This window comes from Kogia breviceps, chromosome 18 (genome assembly GCF_026419965.1).
Source record: "Kogia breviceps isolate mKogBre1 chromosome 18, mKogBre1 haplotype 1, whole genome shotgun sequence".
Classification (NCBI taxonomy): Eukaryota; Metazoa; Chordata; class Mammalia; order Artiodactyla; family Physeteridae; genus Kogia; species Kogia breviceps.
Window position 1 is genome coordinate 11,071,520 of NC_081327.1, and position 15,714 is coordinate 11,087,233.

The window sequence follows — 15,714 nt, forward strand, 5'->3', positions numbered from 1 at the left end:
TGGCATGTGACACACGCCGCCCCATCACATGCACACAGCCCAGCCTTGGAGCTTGGCTGGGACACAACAGAAGCAGAGACTTCCACAGGGACAGAGCAAGATGCAATCACACAAATACATCCTGTAGGAGCCTAGGTACAACCAGCACACGGCGGACACAGATGCAGAGGCAGTGCCTTGCACAAACACACTCCTCACAGCGCCAGAGCCCCGTCAGGAAATGAAACAGAGACTCCGGCCCCGACCCATCAACAGTTATACAAACATCCTCCATGGGGTCACGGTCACAAACAGGCACCGTGTGCACGCACAGGGCCTGACACGTCACAGTCCCACCCAGACACATACCACACACGGAGATCTGACACGTCAGGATCTCGCAGACCGCCAGGCGGTCGTGCCCAGTCGGCCTGACATCTGCCGGCCCCACACGCTCAGGCCTGGGGAGTCCCACACGGCCCTACGGACGGTAGCCGACCCGTCATACTTAGACGCACTGTCACACCCCGGGTCCCAGACGGAGAGTCCCGCACACCCAGACACACCCCCGGGGCCGTGGCCCTCACACGCCCAGCTCGCGCCTCGGCCCAGGACAAGTCCTGGCCGCACACCGGGCCGCGCGCTCCCGCGGTCGCCGAGCCCTGGCCACGCCCTCGGGCCACACCCCGCCCACCCGCCCGGGCGCCGGGGGTAGGGAAAGCCGCGGGCTCAGCACCTTCCCGGCCGCGGGGGCGGCTCCTGCCCCGCCCCTGCCGGCACCTGGCCCCGCGGGAAGGCCGGGCCCGGCCCAGCTCAGGCAGCCCCGACCCCCAGCCAGCCGCAGGGGCAGGTCCGGGGGTTCGGGGCGCCCCGCTCCCCTCCCCCGCCTCTTCAGGCAGGCCGGGCGGCGAGGGAAGTCGTGGTGGGGGGAGCCTGGGTTCCGGCTGGAGCCCCGGCTTCCCGTCCTGCCCCCAAGGGGCAGGAAGCGGGGCCGGGGGAGGCCAGCTCAGGCCTTCCTGCCCCCTCCCCCAGACAGGCCTGGGACCTGAGACGGGGTCAGCGTGAGAGGGAGAAAGGGAAGGGGGAGGAGGGGGGAGGTGGGGGGAGGCGGGGGGAGGTGGAGGGAGGCGGGGGGAGGCGGGGGGAGGCGGGGGGAGGTGGGGGGAGGCGGGGGAGGGAAAGTCCCCTTCCCCTAGATCTCTGGACATCCAGCGCGTTGGTGTCTTTCGTGTTTCTAATGTGAATTTGTGTGTGTGTGTGTGTGTGTGTGTGTGTGTGAGAGAGAGAGAGAGAGAGAGAGAGAGAGAGAGAGAGACTGAGACTGCGCTGCATTTGTTGTGCCTGCACCTGTGTTTTGTGTTTCTGCTGCACAAGCCAGTGGCCAGTGTGCACTCTGGGATCTGTGTCTGGACACAGTGTGACTCGGCCAGTCTGCATGTATGAGTTGGTTGTATCCCTGGGGTGTGTTATGTGTCTGGATATTTTTCTCAGCACACTTGCTCTCCTTTTCTGAGTGTAAATTTGCACATTCTTAGCATAAGTTTGATTAGAAGTGTGGGTGTTTTCCATGTATGTTTATGGGTCTGTGAGAAAAGTGTGTTTCCAGGAGGTACTGTGTGTGTGCGTGTTGTGCGTTGTTTCCTACTCAGGATGTTTTCACTGCCTGTGTGTGACAGTTCCCAGTGTTTGCGTCTGTGGGTGGGTAGCTTCTGGGTTACGTTTTGTGATCAGCGTGTGCGTCGCTGGTATTCCGAGCATGTTTGTGTGTCTACGGGGTGTGTCTCCCACATGCTTGCTGTCCTCCTCCCAGTGTGTCCATCTCTGGGACTGGTGTTCTCAGCCTCTGTGGGTGTCTGTGAGCAGGTGGTGTCTCTATTTTGTGTCCCCACATGTGGGCTGATGACTTCAGCGTGTGAGCAGTCGTGAGTCTCTGTTTTGCTCTATCACTCTTGAGTTTTCGGTGGGGTGAGTGTGTTCACGTTCAGGAGCAGCTGCATGTGTGGGGCTGCATTTGTGCTGGCGTTTCCAGGGAGGGGGGGCATCCTGTGTCCCTAGTGAAGCCACTGGCATCCCGAGTGATGCGGCCTCCATGCTGAGTGGAGGCTGTGTCTGCAGCTGGTGCCACGTTGGCTCGGGGCTGGCCGTGGCGGGCAGGGCAGGGCAGGGGCTGTGGTGGGCACTGGACCCACGCCCGGACCTCGGTATAAATATCTTGGGCTGCCGGCGGCTGTGTTTACTTGGCCCCAGCCCGGGGGCGGCAGCAGCCGGGCAGGTCTTGGGGGCGGGGGTGACCAGGCCACAGCACAGTCACTTCCTTCTGGCCAGACAGGCCGCAGCCTCCCTGCCCCCTTTCTGGGTGGGGGCGAGGTGGTGACCCCTCATTCTGGCCTCCCAGGGGCCCCCAGTGAAGCCCTGACCCTGACACCCCCGCTGGGCTTCCCAGGATCTGGGAGAGAGACCAGCAGAGATGGGACAAGGGCGGTGGGCCAGGAGACAGCGGAGAGAGGGGTAGGAAAAAATGAGGGTGAAGACGAGAGGAGGAGGGGGGCCTCTGACAGAAAGGCACGGGGACGCGGAGACCGAGAGGGAGGGAATGACAAGGAGGGAGAGGAGAGAAGAGGAGGCAGAGGCCTGGGCATAGCGAGGGGGGAGAGAAGGGGCTGAGAGGAGGGAGACAAGAAGCGATGGGGAGACGACGACAGTCAGGGAGCTGCAGAGACAGACCGAAAGGGAAGACGGAGCTAGGGGAGAGGCAGAGGAAGGAGACAGCAGCAGCAGGGAGAAGGGACAGCGAGGCGGTTGGAGGGGATGAGGAGAGAGGGGCAGGACGCAGAGAGGTGTCACACATGGGGAGTGGGGTGGCAGCCAGCAGAGCCTGGCCAGGAGAACAGACAGGAGACACGGGGGTGGGGGCCGGATGCCCTCGGAGGGGCTCTCCCCTCCCTGACTCAGCCTCTCCGCCCACCCCAATCCCAGAACCAAGAGTGGAGGGGCAGGCGCCTCTCTGGGCACCTCCAGGTCTCAGCGGGTCTGAGGCTGTGATGGGGGAGTGTCTCTGGGCCCCACCTCGGCCTCTGAGACAGATGCTCCTTCTCTGCCATCTGACTAACCCTAATTCTGACTCAACTGCTGTCTCTCATCCCTTAAAATATGTATGCAACAAATTCAGGCATGGCACAGTGTATCACAAATTTAATGATCAAATGATAGACTGGTGAAAAATGTGCCCATCACCCAGGGCTGATGCCTGTATTATGAAAGACCTCTCTCAACCTGAGGGCATCAATAAAAGCACCTGAGAGACAAACATCTCTCCCAACTGTGAGTCTAGCTGGCTGGATCGCCTTGGGCCTCCTTTGGGAGACACCCTATCAGTACTGACAGTTTATACTGATGGGACCTCTGTGATGGTTCAGTGACTCAGGTACTAAACACTAGATGATGCTGGCTGTCGGTGCATAGGAAGGACAGTGCCTAGCGTGACAGGAGGGCCCCAAAGGTGTTAGCTGCTGTTATCCTCAACAGCTAACTCTCCTTCTGTTGTTATCCCTGAAGAGGTCTGTGTGTCTGTCTACTCTGCGTGGCCCTGAGAGCAGACAGGCAGGCCAGGAGGTGGTCTCCAGGACTTACGATTCTACACCCGAGTTGCCATCTCTGATGGCCACGTGGCCTACTGAGTACGTGACATCTCCTTTCTGGGCCTCCTGTGACCCACATACGGAATGGAGCTGAGCCCCTCGTTCGCGGGGCTGTGTGGAGGACTCAGTGCAGCATCAGGCACCTTGCTGGGGCCTGGCACAGGACAGAACTGCTCAATAACCGCAAGTTTCCTTATTTAATAGTCTGTCTGAACATCCCTCGGCCTCTGTCTCTCACTTTCTGTCTGGCTCTAATTCCAGTTGAGCCAGAGGTGAGGCCTGGGGGTCAAAAGCTGTGGCCCCAAGAGTCCATGGGGTCTCCCCGGCACTCTGGGCCCCATGCTGGAAAAGGCAGTTTTGAGGGTCCTTCAGGGCTGGCTCACAGGAGTGAGGGGTCCCCGGGCCCCACCTCTCCAACACATGGCCTGTGTCCCCCCCCCACTAGCAGCTGGCCCCTTCCCTGCGTATATCTACTGGGGGAGCGTGAGCTGGGTATGGGGGCATGGGAAGGCGGGATGCCTGGGTTCCCACAGGCCAGTGGCTGAGTCACCAGGCGGCCATCTGGCTCCCATTAGCCCAGGGCGGCAGGGGGCTCCGCGGGGCCGGCTTGGGGCAGGGATGCTGGGGCCGGCTGTGTGTGTGTGTGTGTGTGTGTGTGTGTGTGATGACTCAGGACCCTTGATAACAGCCTGTGCATATTTGGGAAGTGTAAACAGGAGAGGGAGAGGGAGGTGGAGGAAGTGAAGGAAGGGAAAACTGGCTGGGCAGAGCGGGGCTGGTGGGGCTGGGAGGGGCAAGTCGCTCCTCTCCCTCTATACCCAGCCGGGCAGGCCCACGATCCCATGCCGCCCCTGCTCACCTCTCCCAAACCTGGGTCCTGAGGGGGAGGTGAGAGCCAGTGGCCACCCCGAAGGTCTCCCCACTGCCCACAGCGAGGCCCAGTTACTCAGCAGTCAGGCTCTGTGGCCCACAGCAGCCAGGACGGAGGATGCTCAGGGCCTTGGGGGTGGGTACTGAAACCCAGAGATAAAGGCTGAGAGACAGAGAGGGACAGAGCCAGCACAGAGGCTGCAAAAGATGCAAGTGTATGGGCAGGAAGAGCCATGGGCCCAGAGAGGGAGGCCAAAGGAGACGGAATGTAACAGAGGCCAGGAGGTGCAAGTGTGAGACTGAGCCTCAAGCACAGAGGGGCAGGAGAGCAGAGGCGGGGCTGGGGAGGGAGAGGCGGAGCGCCGCTCTGGGTTCAGCCTGGCCAGGTCCAGCGACAAAGGCCCCCACTGACCTAGGTCAAGGGGAGGATGTTCATCCTGGGCCCTGTCGTGGGGACAGAGGCCGAGGCACAAAGAGAGGGGGAGAAAGAAAGACAGAAAGGAAAAAGAGGGAGGTGGAGAAAGAGGGAGAGACACAGAAAGCAGGAGCTAGAAAGGTAGTGAGAAAAAGACTGAGAGAGGAGGGAGAGAGGCACCAGGGTTCAGGGGGAGAAGGAAATGGAGAGCAAGGGGGAGGGGGCCGCGGAGACGGGACCAGACCCAGCGAGGCTTGCTGGTGTAGGGCAGCCACGCTGCTGTCGCCTAGAGAAAGTCACTGAGCCGGCCTGGCCTGTAATCAGCGGCCTTGTTGGGGCGGGGGACGGGGTGGGCGGCCGCAGCCATCAGCCACGTCCAGCTCTGGGCTGGGTGCGTCCTCGGGCTCCTCCTCATCGAAGTACCTCTCCTCTTCGTCCCGGGCCACTATGTCCAGGTTGTCGAAGTCAGGGTTGTCGTCCACGGTGCTGCAGGGGGAGGGAGCTGTCAGGGGCGGGCTCTGCCTGCACCCCAGCCTCCCCGCTTCTGTGGAGAGGAGCTGGGGCCTGGGGCCCCCTGAAGCGAGAGGCCATACGCTGACAGCTCTAAGTCAGAGCGAACTTACAGCTGGGTTATGTTGCGTCTCTCAGGGCTTCAAACAAAAGGCAACATTTTCCAAAGCAGAGCTTTTTACATGAAAACTTCTGGTTTCTCTTAAAAAGCCAGAAGATGTGGTGACACATGGGCCCACATCTGGGCCCTGAGGCAGTGGTTCTCAACCAGGAAGATTCTGCCCCCCAGGGAACATTTGTGGTAACTGGAGACGTTTGGGTGGTTACAAGTTGGGGGGCTGCTGCTGGCATCCGGTGGTGGACGTCAGGGATGCCGCTCAGCACCCGCCACACACAGGACAGGCTGCACAGAGGGTGATCCAGCCCCAAAGGTCCACAGCGCTCAAGTTGAGAAACCTTGCCCTCAGGCGACAAGGGATCCTCAGTTGTGAGGACGACCCCCGTTTGTGCTCCAAACCCTACCAGGCTCCCTCACACTGTCTTTGGTGCAGGAAGCCCTGTCCAATCCAGCCCCCCACCCCTGACGAGACCGCTACCCCTCACCCCTCGCACACCGTGCTGCTCCCCCTGCCGGGAACGCTCTTCCCCAGGCTATTGATGTCGCTTACCCCTCACTTCCTGCAGGTCTTTGCTCCAACGTCACCTGCTCAGAGCGCTTTCCCTGGCCACCTCATCACCCTGCTCCCGCCCCCAACGCCGGGACCCTGCTTTGCCCTTCTTCCTGGCCCCATCGCCACTACACGTTTCGCACCCCCAGCACCTCCATGCCACCCCTTGCTGCCTTCTCGCTGCAGCGGGACTCGTCAGGGCAGGGAGCTCTTCCGTCGGTTTTGTTCCCTGCCTGACCCCCAGAGTCTGGGCCCAGCAGCGCTGAGCACCTGGTGGCTGAATGCGGCTCAGCAGCTGCCCCGCGGAGACGGGAGAGGCTTCAGTCCCCACCACGCCCCATTCCTCACACCAGGGCCGTCTTCCTCGTGGGCACCTGGCTTTACGACAGCAGTGGTGCCCTTACAGAGGGCTCCGCACAGCCCAGGGACTCTACTCACTGCTTTGTGTGGAACACGGAGATCATTCAATGTAAAAGTGGATCAGCCAGACTCGCCTCTGGAGCTGGGGATCCCGGACTGGACCAGCGATGCTCTGGTACCAGGCGCTGCTGTAGCTGTGGCAATCATGACACCAACCCCCGCACCCCCGCCGCCATTCTACTGACGAGGCCCTGAGGCTCTGCTTGTTCATATGTCGTGGGGGCTGGGTTTGAAACCAGGGCCCTCTGCTGCCACACCTGATGTTCCAGACCACAAGGTGAGGCTGCCTCTGTCGACAAAACCATTTATCTTTTATTCTGATACTTCACTTGCCTGTGTCCTTTTCCCTGATGGCAAAATCCTTTTCCAAGGCAGGTGGCCCAGGTATCTTATCCCTGGGGTTCTACCGGAGAAATGAACAGCCAGCACTGCAGGGGCACCCATCACAGGCCCCTCCACACCAGGCATTACCCTGCCAGGGATTACTTCCTGCAGCGTGAGGAAGTCCGGGGTCCTGGGGGACACTGAGGAAGCTTGGGGTAGTGGCATCCTACTACCAGGCCACCACCACCACCTACCCAAATGGGAACGGTTCAGTGTTTTATCAATACGGAGCTGAATGTCAGCCCTGCTCGCTCCCCTCCTTCAGGTGAGGGGACAGAGGCTCGGACATGGACAGAGCTACTCCAAGGTCACCCACTGATCTCTGATCTGAAACCCTTAGGCTGTGACCCCAGAGCCCACGTCCCGTGGGTGCTGGGCTGGGGGACTGGGGGGCGGGCGCGGGGAGGGCGCGGGAGCACCTGTAGTCAAAGTCCCCATCCTTGCCGTCCAAGAAGTGCTGGTGCATCCGGCTGGTGAACTCTTCCCGCAGGATCAGCCTCTCTTCCGAGTCGGGGACCCAGGCCTCCGAGTCTTTGCCAGGCCTCTGGTCTGTAGGGGGAGACACCCAGGGTGGGGCGTGTGAGGACTGTGCTGAACACGCCTCCACGGAGAGCCGCATCCTTTGTGCTGGGTGGCGCTGGGAACACAGCAGTGACCCAGACGGCCCCGTCCCTACCTTCCTGGGGCACACATCGAACACGTGACAATACAGTGCTCTGGAGGCCACAGAGCAGGGTTAGGGCCTGACGCCTTAAGGGTGGTAAAGGGAAGGCACTCCTGGCAGAGGAACGGCATGAGCAAAGGCCCGGAGGTGAGGGACTGCTTGGTGTCTTTGAGGAGTGGGGACAAGGATGCTGGGGAGGACGGGAAGGGCCAGGGCACGCAGGGCAGGCAGGGGAGGGACGTGACGTCTGCTCCCGCAGGCGGGCCCAGCCTAGTGCTGTGGGGCTGAGACACACAAGCCTGGGGACGGGGTGTGCCGACACCGGGGCCTCCCCACTGCCGGCCCTCACCTTCCTCGTCGCTGTCCTCCTCCTCTTCCTCCTCCTCCAAGCAGGCCTCCTCCTCCTCCTGCTGCTGGAGCAGCCGCTGCTGCAGTTCCCGCTCCTGGTAGGACTGGAGCAGCAGGTCGGAGAGCGGGCAGGCGGGCGTGCCGGGGGGGCCGGGCTTGGGCGGCCGGTGGGCCGGGGTGCGGGCGCTGAGCTCCTCTAGGGTCAGGTACTGCCCGATGTACTGCTCGTACAGCAGCGGGGCCCGAAACCGCATCTGCTCGTCGCTGAAGTACTCGCCACCTGCACGGAGGAGACAAGGCGGGCGTGGAGTCAAGGGCCCGCGGGCGGGGCGCGGGGCTGGGCGGAGGGTGAGTGTGCCTGCGCAGACCTGTGTCCACCCAGGCGTGGGCTCGCGCTGACAGGAAGCCGTAGACACACAACTGTGAGTGTGATCGTCCACATTCAGGAATGTATGCAAACACACGCAGATGCCTGAGGTCGTGAAGCACGTGTGCGTGACCAGGCCTGTATCTACGTGTGGACTCGTGTGTCCAAACGTGTAGGGTAACAGGTTGCTGGACATCCCGGCCTGAGGCACTGGTGGCCTGGGGCCTGTGTACAACTGTGCCTGGGCAGGATTCACGTGTGTGTGCACGCGTGTGTGTGTGTGTGTGTCCCTGCATCTGGGAGCTGCTGTGCAGGACGTTGCGGGCAGGTACACTGTGCACGGAAGCCAGTATGCAGACCGTGTGTGCCTGTCTGCTGAGCCCCGTTCTGGCTGTTGGTGCACCTGGACACGCCTGCACTGCTGGGCACGTAAGTGTACATCTTCCTGGAGCAGACGTGTGTGTGCACAGCGTCAGGTCTAGCAGGGCATCTTCCCAGGTGTGGGTGTCCCTGTTGGTCTTCCAGACCCCAGATCTCACCTCTCCCCAGAGCGTTCCTCTCTGCAACCACCCCTTCTGAGGGCCCGGCTTCCCCACTCCCCAAACCCAGGGCCTTCATACCTCGCCTGATGTCTCTTCCTGCATAGGCAGCGCTGTCCCTCAGATAACAGTTAAGCCTGCCCAGCCCCTCCCACTGCTGGTCCTAGCCCCACCCTCAGAGCCCAGGAATCCTGTGACCATCCCTGTCCTGCCCTCCATCTTGCCTTCTCTCTCTTACCCCGCCACCTCTGTTCCCGATGTTTCCCACCACCTTCTGTTTTTCTCCCTCCTTCTCCCTATCTTTCACTGTCACTCTCTCTCTGGGTCTCCGTTTCTCCCTCCCCTCCTCTGCCCCTCTGTCTCCACCCATCTCTGCCTCTCTGGCTTGTGCAGTGTCTGCCACCTAAACCCCACGTCTTTCATTCACTCATCCTCCCTCCTCTCTTCATCCCTGCTCCTCATCTGTCACCGTGTTCCACTCTCTCCGGATCCCTTTCTCTATAGCCTGTGCCTTCTCCTTAACGAGAATCTTAACTCACTCTCTCCTTCATTTGCTCTCATCTTTTAACTTTAGTTCTGGTGTCTTTGGTCACAAAGCTGCTTGTAATTACATCATGGTCAAAAAGGTACCAATCTTAAAAAATAAATAAATAAACAAATAAAAAAGAGAAAGGTACCAATGTTTTCCTTCATGCTTTTCATGCGTTTTTTTTTTTTTTTTTCAAGAGGCCTTTGCCTCCCCTGGGTCATGAACGTATTCCCCTAGGTTTCTGTCAGTGCCTCTGTGTACAGTGTGAGGTAGGGATCTAGTTTCCCTGAGGGGTAACCAGTTCTCACAGTGCTGGATACTGTGTGTCCTCGGCCTGCTGGTCTGAAATGGCACTTCTGTCATCTACTAAATTCTGACCCTTCTCACTGCCTGTCCCATTCTCTTCCCATGGGTCCCTGTTTGTCTCTCCCTATCTCACCCTGTCACCTCACATTTGTCTCTGTCTCTCCCCGGTCCCTGTCTTAAAACTTATCTCCCAGGATCTCTGTCTGTGTTTCTGCTCCTGCATCCTTGTTTCTTACTTCCTCTGCTTCAGTCTCCCCTCCCACCCAACCCGTCCGCCCCCACACCTTGGATGAGCTCACGCAGGGCAGCGTAGCGGCGGTTACGCAGGCGGGTGCGCAGGGTGCGGGGTCGGGTGCTGCCTTGCCGGGCCACCTCGGCACAGTAGAAGTCCGCGCGGTGGTCACCGCGCAGGTGGCCAAAGCAGGCCAGGTGCTCCTCCCGGAGGCCCGTGCGGAAGCGCTCCAGGAACACCAGTGGCTTCTCATGGTACAGCTGGCCCAGGATGGCCACCTTCTCCTGCTCGGTCAGGTCGGGCTCGCCCTGCTGCTGGCTGCACACGGGCAGGCGGCTGGCAGCCACGGCGCGCAGCATGGCACTCACCGCCGCGTCCTCGACCTCTGGGGGGCCAGTGTCTAGGGCCCTTGGCGCTCCCTCTGCTGCTTCCGCCTTGTCCTGGGGTCTGGATGGGACCGGCGTCCAGCTCAGCTCCCCCCAGTGCCCAGGACTGGGCTCCGTGCAGCCTGTGGGGAGAGGGGAGATCAGTCAGTCCGGGGATGGGAGAGCGGATGGGGCAGTGGGTGAAAGGGACTGGGTGCTCACTCACTCACTCATTTCACATTTATTGAGCACCTACGATATTCCGGGCACTGTTCTAGGCCCTAGAGATACCACAGTAAGCAAGAGATTGACAGCTTAGTGGGGAACGCACACATGTGAAAACATAGTTAGTGAAAACATGTAGTGCGTTGGGTGGTTCCAAGAGCTGTGTAGGAAAATAAAGAGGGAATGAGGGTGAGGCTGCAATTTTATTTTATTTTATTTTATTTATTTATTTTTTTTGTGGTACGCGGGCCTCTCACTGTTGTGGCCTCTCCCATTGCGGAGCACAGGCTCCGGACGCACAGGCTCAGTGGCCATGGCTCACGGGCCCAGCTGCTCCACGGCACGTGGGATCTTCCTGGACCGGGGCACAAACCCGCGTCCCCTGCATCGGCAGGCGGACTCTCAACCACTGCGCCACCAGGGAAGCCCAAGGCTGCAATTTTAAATGGACAGTCACAGAAGGCCTTGCCAAAAAGGTGACATTTCAGTAGAGACCTGAGGTGGTGAGGGACTGAGCCACGAGATTTCTGTGGGAACTAGCAGAGGGAGCAGCCAGCGCAAAGGCCCTGAGACAGGAGTGTGCTTGGTCTATTTACTTGGTCCTTGACCACTTCATTCATTGATTCACTCAATTTTGCCTTTTCCCTTGCTCATGAAATCATCAATACACTCACTAACTCGTTCACTCACTCACTCACTCACTCATTCATTCTCTCCTACTCATTTGCATATCCATCCAACCACTCTTCAGCAACTCTAAATCTATGCCAGGCCCTGAGCTGGGCAATGCTGAGGATCCCCAGAGGGATCCAGTTCAGCTCCCAGGGAGCACCCTGTCTGATGGGGGGAGACAGGCAAGGTCAAAGACAGCACAGGCACTGGTAACAGAAAAGCTGAGTGCTGGGCAAACCCTGGTGCAAAGCTGCTCCTCAAAAGTGGTGGCAACTGGAGCAAGGCTACAGCAAGCAGGAAATAAGTGAAGACAGGAGGTGTAGATAACTCCTTTAGCTTGGCTGGCGTGGGGAAGAGAAAGACGGTGGTGGTTATAGGCACAACGGCTTTCAGGGAGGGTTTTAATGACTGAGGCAAGAGAAGACTGGGCTGGACCAGGGGAAGGGGCTGTGGAGGAGGGGACAGGAGAGGGTCATGGTTAAAAAGACGCTTGGGAGGCCGAGTAGGACAAGTCATTGGAATTAAGGGCTGGGAGGTGAGGGAGGTATCCAGTTAAGGTCCAGGGCTCTGGCCAGGAGACTGGTCAAACTGTCCCTGACACAGAGACATGGGTGAGGAGCAACTCTGGGGGAAGATGCTGAGGCCGGTTTGGGACATGGATGTATGACAGGCCCAGGAGACATCCAAGGGGAGGCATTTACAAGACTGCTGGTACATGGGAGACTTCTTAGGGGAGAAGTATTGGGCTGGGGACTGAGTTACGGGAGCCGTCAGAGCAAAGAACAGAAGTAAAGCTGAAGGAAATAAGAAGTCGTGGGGAGGGTTGGGGGAGAGTGTAAGGTATGAAAAGGGAAGAGGGGCCAAGAAACAGTCCTGAATGGATGGGGAGAAGACATATCTGTGAAAGGCTAAAAAATGGCCCCCAAAAGATAGTCACGTCTTAATTCCTGGAACCCGTGAATGTTACCTTACATGGCCAAAAAAAAAAAAAAAAAAGGTGTTGGGGGGGGTCTTTGCATATATGATTAAATTATGGACCTTGAGATAGGGGGATTATCCTGGATTATCCAGGTGGGCCCTAAATGCCATTACAAGTGTCCTATAAGAGGGAGATTTGACACACACAGAGGAGAACACAAGGTGAAGACAGACAGAAGCAGAGATTGGAGTGATGTGGCCACAAACCAAGGAATGCCAGGAGCAACCAGAAGCTGGAAGTGGTGAGGAATGGGTTCTCCCTTAGAGCCTCTGAGGGAGCTCTCCACGGCCCTGCTGACACCTTGATTTCAACCCAGTGATGACTGACTTCAGACTTCTGGCTTCCAGAACTGTGAGAGAATAAATTTCTGTTGTTTTAAGCCACCCAGTTTGTGGTCATTTGTTACAGCAGTCACAGGAAACTAATACTGGCTGAGCAGGAGGTGCCCGAGAGATAGGAAGGATATCAGGAGGAGTGGTATCACAGAAACCAAGGGAATATTTTCAAGAAGGATGGAGGGGTCAACGGCATTGAATTCTCCAAGTAGTCTACTAAGAAAAAAACTGAACAGGGTGACTCAGTTTAACTACACAGGGAGGTCACTGCAGACCCCGATGGGTACAGTTTCTGAAGGTAAAAGCCAGACCACAGTGGATGGGTAGTGAGGAAATGGAGGCAAGTGTGCATGACTCTTTGGAGAAGATAAATGGTATCTGGAAGGCAGCATGTAATCAAGGGATGGATTTCCTTTTTAGGTTAAAGCTTTTTTCTTATTATTATGGAAACTTTCAAACATGCACATAAGTAGAGAGTACAATGACACCCCCCCCCCCCATATATCCATCATCCAGCTTCAAAAATGACCAGTTCTTGTCCAGTGATGTTTCAACCAACCTCTCAACCGCACCTCACCCCACACGGGATTACTCTGAAGCACCAGGATAGAATTTTAAGATGAGCAAAACAAAAGTATTTTAGCTACTGATGGGGAGGCATCAGGAGAAATAAAGAGACTGAAAATGCAAAAGAGAGAGATGGGGGAGCACAGAAATGGATTAACTACCCTGAGGAAGCAGATGGGACTGTGGACTTTCGGAGAAGGGGAATTAGAATGAAATGGGGGGAGCCGTTAGTATGGTCTAAGTAGAGTTTGCATGGGACAAGAGGAAGCAAGGGAAGGAGATAACTTGAGAAGCACGGTTGGCTGGGACAATGGGAGAACCCAGAACAGAGAGGTTTATGCTAACCTGAGAGCTTGGTAAGAAACTGGATTAGCCTGGGACACGGAAAGAGCCGGCTGGAACTTGGAAGAGGTTAATTTCGGGGGAGGGGATGGGGTAAAGGAGGTCAGCCTGCAACGAAAGGGGTTAATCTGGACAAAATGGTGAAGGGGACAGGTAGGGCCGAGGGCAGGTGTCCCCTTAACGAGTCCTCCTTCGCCTTCACGGGGAATCATTTCCCAGTGACACCGCAACTCCACTCTCCCGCCGCCTCCGCGTGGCCAGGACCTCACCTTCACCGGGTTCCGTCGCCGCCGTTGCAGTCGCAGTCGCTGCCGCTACGGCCTCCATCCCGATTCTCTACGACTTGTTACCTGCTGTGGCAGGCCCCGCACACCAAACCCACCCCAGGTCCTCAGCGGCCACTTCCGGCCGAGCACACTCCCGGGGCCGGGTGCCCCGCGGCACCAGTAACCATAGTTCCGAGACGAAGTTGGATTTTCCTATGCGCATGCGTGCTTCTGTCCGGCCCCGCCCACCCCAGGCAGGAAAAGGGCGCCAGGGTCAGATAGATTCTTCCGGCACGCCGCACCCCCGCAATTTGAACCGCTACGAAATTGGACTATCAGGAGGGAAGGCTTGTTCACCCTGTGCACTGCTGTGACTCCAGAGCCCAGCGTGCTTGATTTGGGGATGAATGGGTTTTTTTTTAAAAATTAATTAATTTATTTATTTTTGGCTGTGTTGGGTCTTCGTTTCTGTGCGAGGGCTTTCTCTAGTTGCGGCGAGCGGGGCCCACTCTTCATCGCGGTGCGCGGGCCTCTCACTATCGCGGCCTCTCTTGTTGCGGAGCACAGGCTCCAGACGCGCAGGCTCAGTAGTTGTGGCTCACGGGCCTAGTTGCTCTGTGGCATGTGGGATCTTCCTAGATCCGGGCTTGAACCCGTGTCCCCTGCATTGGCAGGCAGATTCTCAACCACTGCGCCACCAGGGAAGCCCCGGGATGAATGGTTTGAATGACCACCCTCCAGGGCCTCTGAGGGCTTGGCCTCTGGTTTAGACCCCAGTCTATCATTTCTTCACTACCTCAAGAATATTTACTAAGCCTTGTCGCTTGCTTCTGTCATCACACGCAGTCCCTGCTTAGCATGAGATAGGTGGTGAGATCAGAGACTCAACTTCCCACTTTGTGTTCCCAGGACCTGAAGAATCTTCAGGTGTGGAGTCAGTCCTGATTTGCCCTAGGTGACAGGTAGGGACTCACATTCAAGTGTTACCAGTGCCCTGAGTGGGCAGGGTTGATGGACCCAGAGGTCCAGCTAAGAGAGCTGCCCACCCCAGCCTGGAGGGCCCAGGGAAGGTTCTTTTCTGAGAGTAAAGGACACCCAAACTGAGACCGGAAAAATGATCAGGAATCAGGATAAGAGGGGGGTAGAGAAGGGTCTCATGCAGGAGGATGGGCAAGACAACCCCCCCGGAGAGGAAGGCAGGCATCAATAGTTCTGGTTGCTTCTGTATGGCCAGGTAATAGGAAAGAAGTTCTAACGTGAAGGTCATGATCGGGCTGCAAGGATCGGAAAACCTCACAAATCTTTATGCAAAATTCCACATACACATGTATTCCCAAGGCAGAAGTTCATGGCACTTAGATTCTAAAAGGGATTTGTGATTCCCCTAGAACAAACTAGTGGTCTTAAGTTTGAAAGGGGAGTGGTAAAAGGTAATGCCAGTGAGGTCACCAGGGGCCAGGCATGTGGAGCCTGTAAGCCATATTAAGTAGCCTGAGCTGCTTTATCCTGTGGGGAGCGAGCAGGGGGGTATCAGGGTAAGGTACTGGAGGTTAGAGAGATCTGTGAGGAGGCTGATGCAGTAACCCAGATATTAAGGCCAAAGGCAGAGGAATAACGTCCCGTTTGCATTCCCAGGATAAGGGATCTGGAGGAAAGTGGCTCATTTGTCACTTGGGATAGATGGGGACTGACTACACTTAGACATATTGCCAGGAAAGGCCAGCAGAGGGCACTGTTGCCCAATACATGTGCCTGCCGGGAAGGGGACTTCCCAGCCTAGAGGACCGGAGGCCCTCCCTCAGTAGGGAGAGGCCACTCTAGGATTCCCTTTAGCCCAACCAGCCATCAACCTTGGCTCCACCTCATGTTCAGATGCCTCGCACCTGACCTCAAAAGTAGTCAACCTTCCTCCTCCCTGTTTTTTTTGTTTTTTTGTTTTTTTTTGCAGTACGCGGGCCTCTCATTGTGTTGTGGCCTCTCCCGTTGCGGAGCACAGGCTCCAGACACGCAGGCTCAGCGGCCGTGGCTCACGGGCCCAGCCGCTCCGCGGCACGTGGGATCCTCCCGGACCGGGGCACGAACCCGTATCCCCTG

General features: G+C 57.8%; 1 protein-coding gene across 2 annotated transcripts; it reads right to left on the reverse strand.

Moving 5' to 3' along the window:
* Window positions 1–3,156: 3,156 nt before the first annotated feature.
* CCDC97 (coiled-coil domain containing 97) lies at window positions 3,157–13,837 on the reverse strand. Of its 2 annotated transcripts, none has more exons than XM_059045360.2 (5): window positions 13,624–13,837; window positions 9,922–10,377; window positions 7,898–8,176; window positions 7,304–7,433; window positions 3,157–5,388 (listed from the first exon to the last, which is right to left on the reverse strand). In XM_059045360.2, the coding sequence occupies exons 1-5, from the start codon at window positions 13,679–13,681 to the stop codon at window positions 5,223–5,225; spliced, it is 1,089 nt and encodes a 362-aa protein (XP_058901343.1). In that variant the 5' UTR covers window positions 13,682–13,837; the 3' UTR covers window positions 3,157–5,222. The 2 variants fall into 2 exon arrangements, with proteins under 2 accessions (XP_058901343.1, XP_066876433.1); XM_067020332.1 differs by having other exon boundaries at window positions 13,358–13,760.
* Between the last annotated feature and the right edge of the window lie 1,877 nt (window positions 13,838–15,714).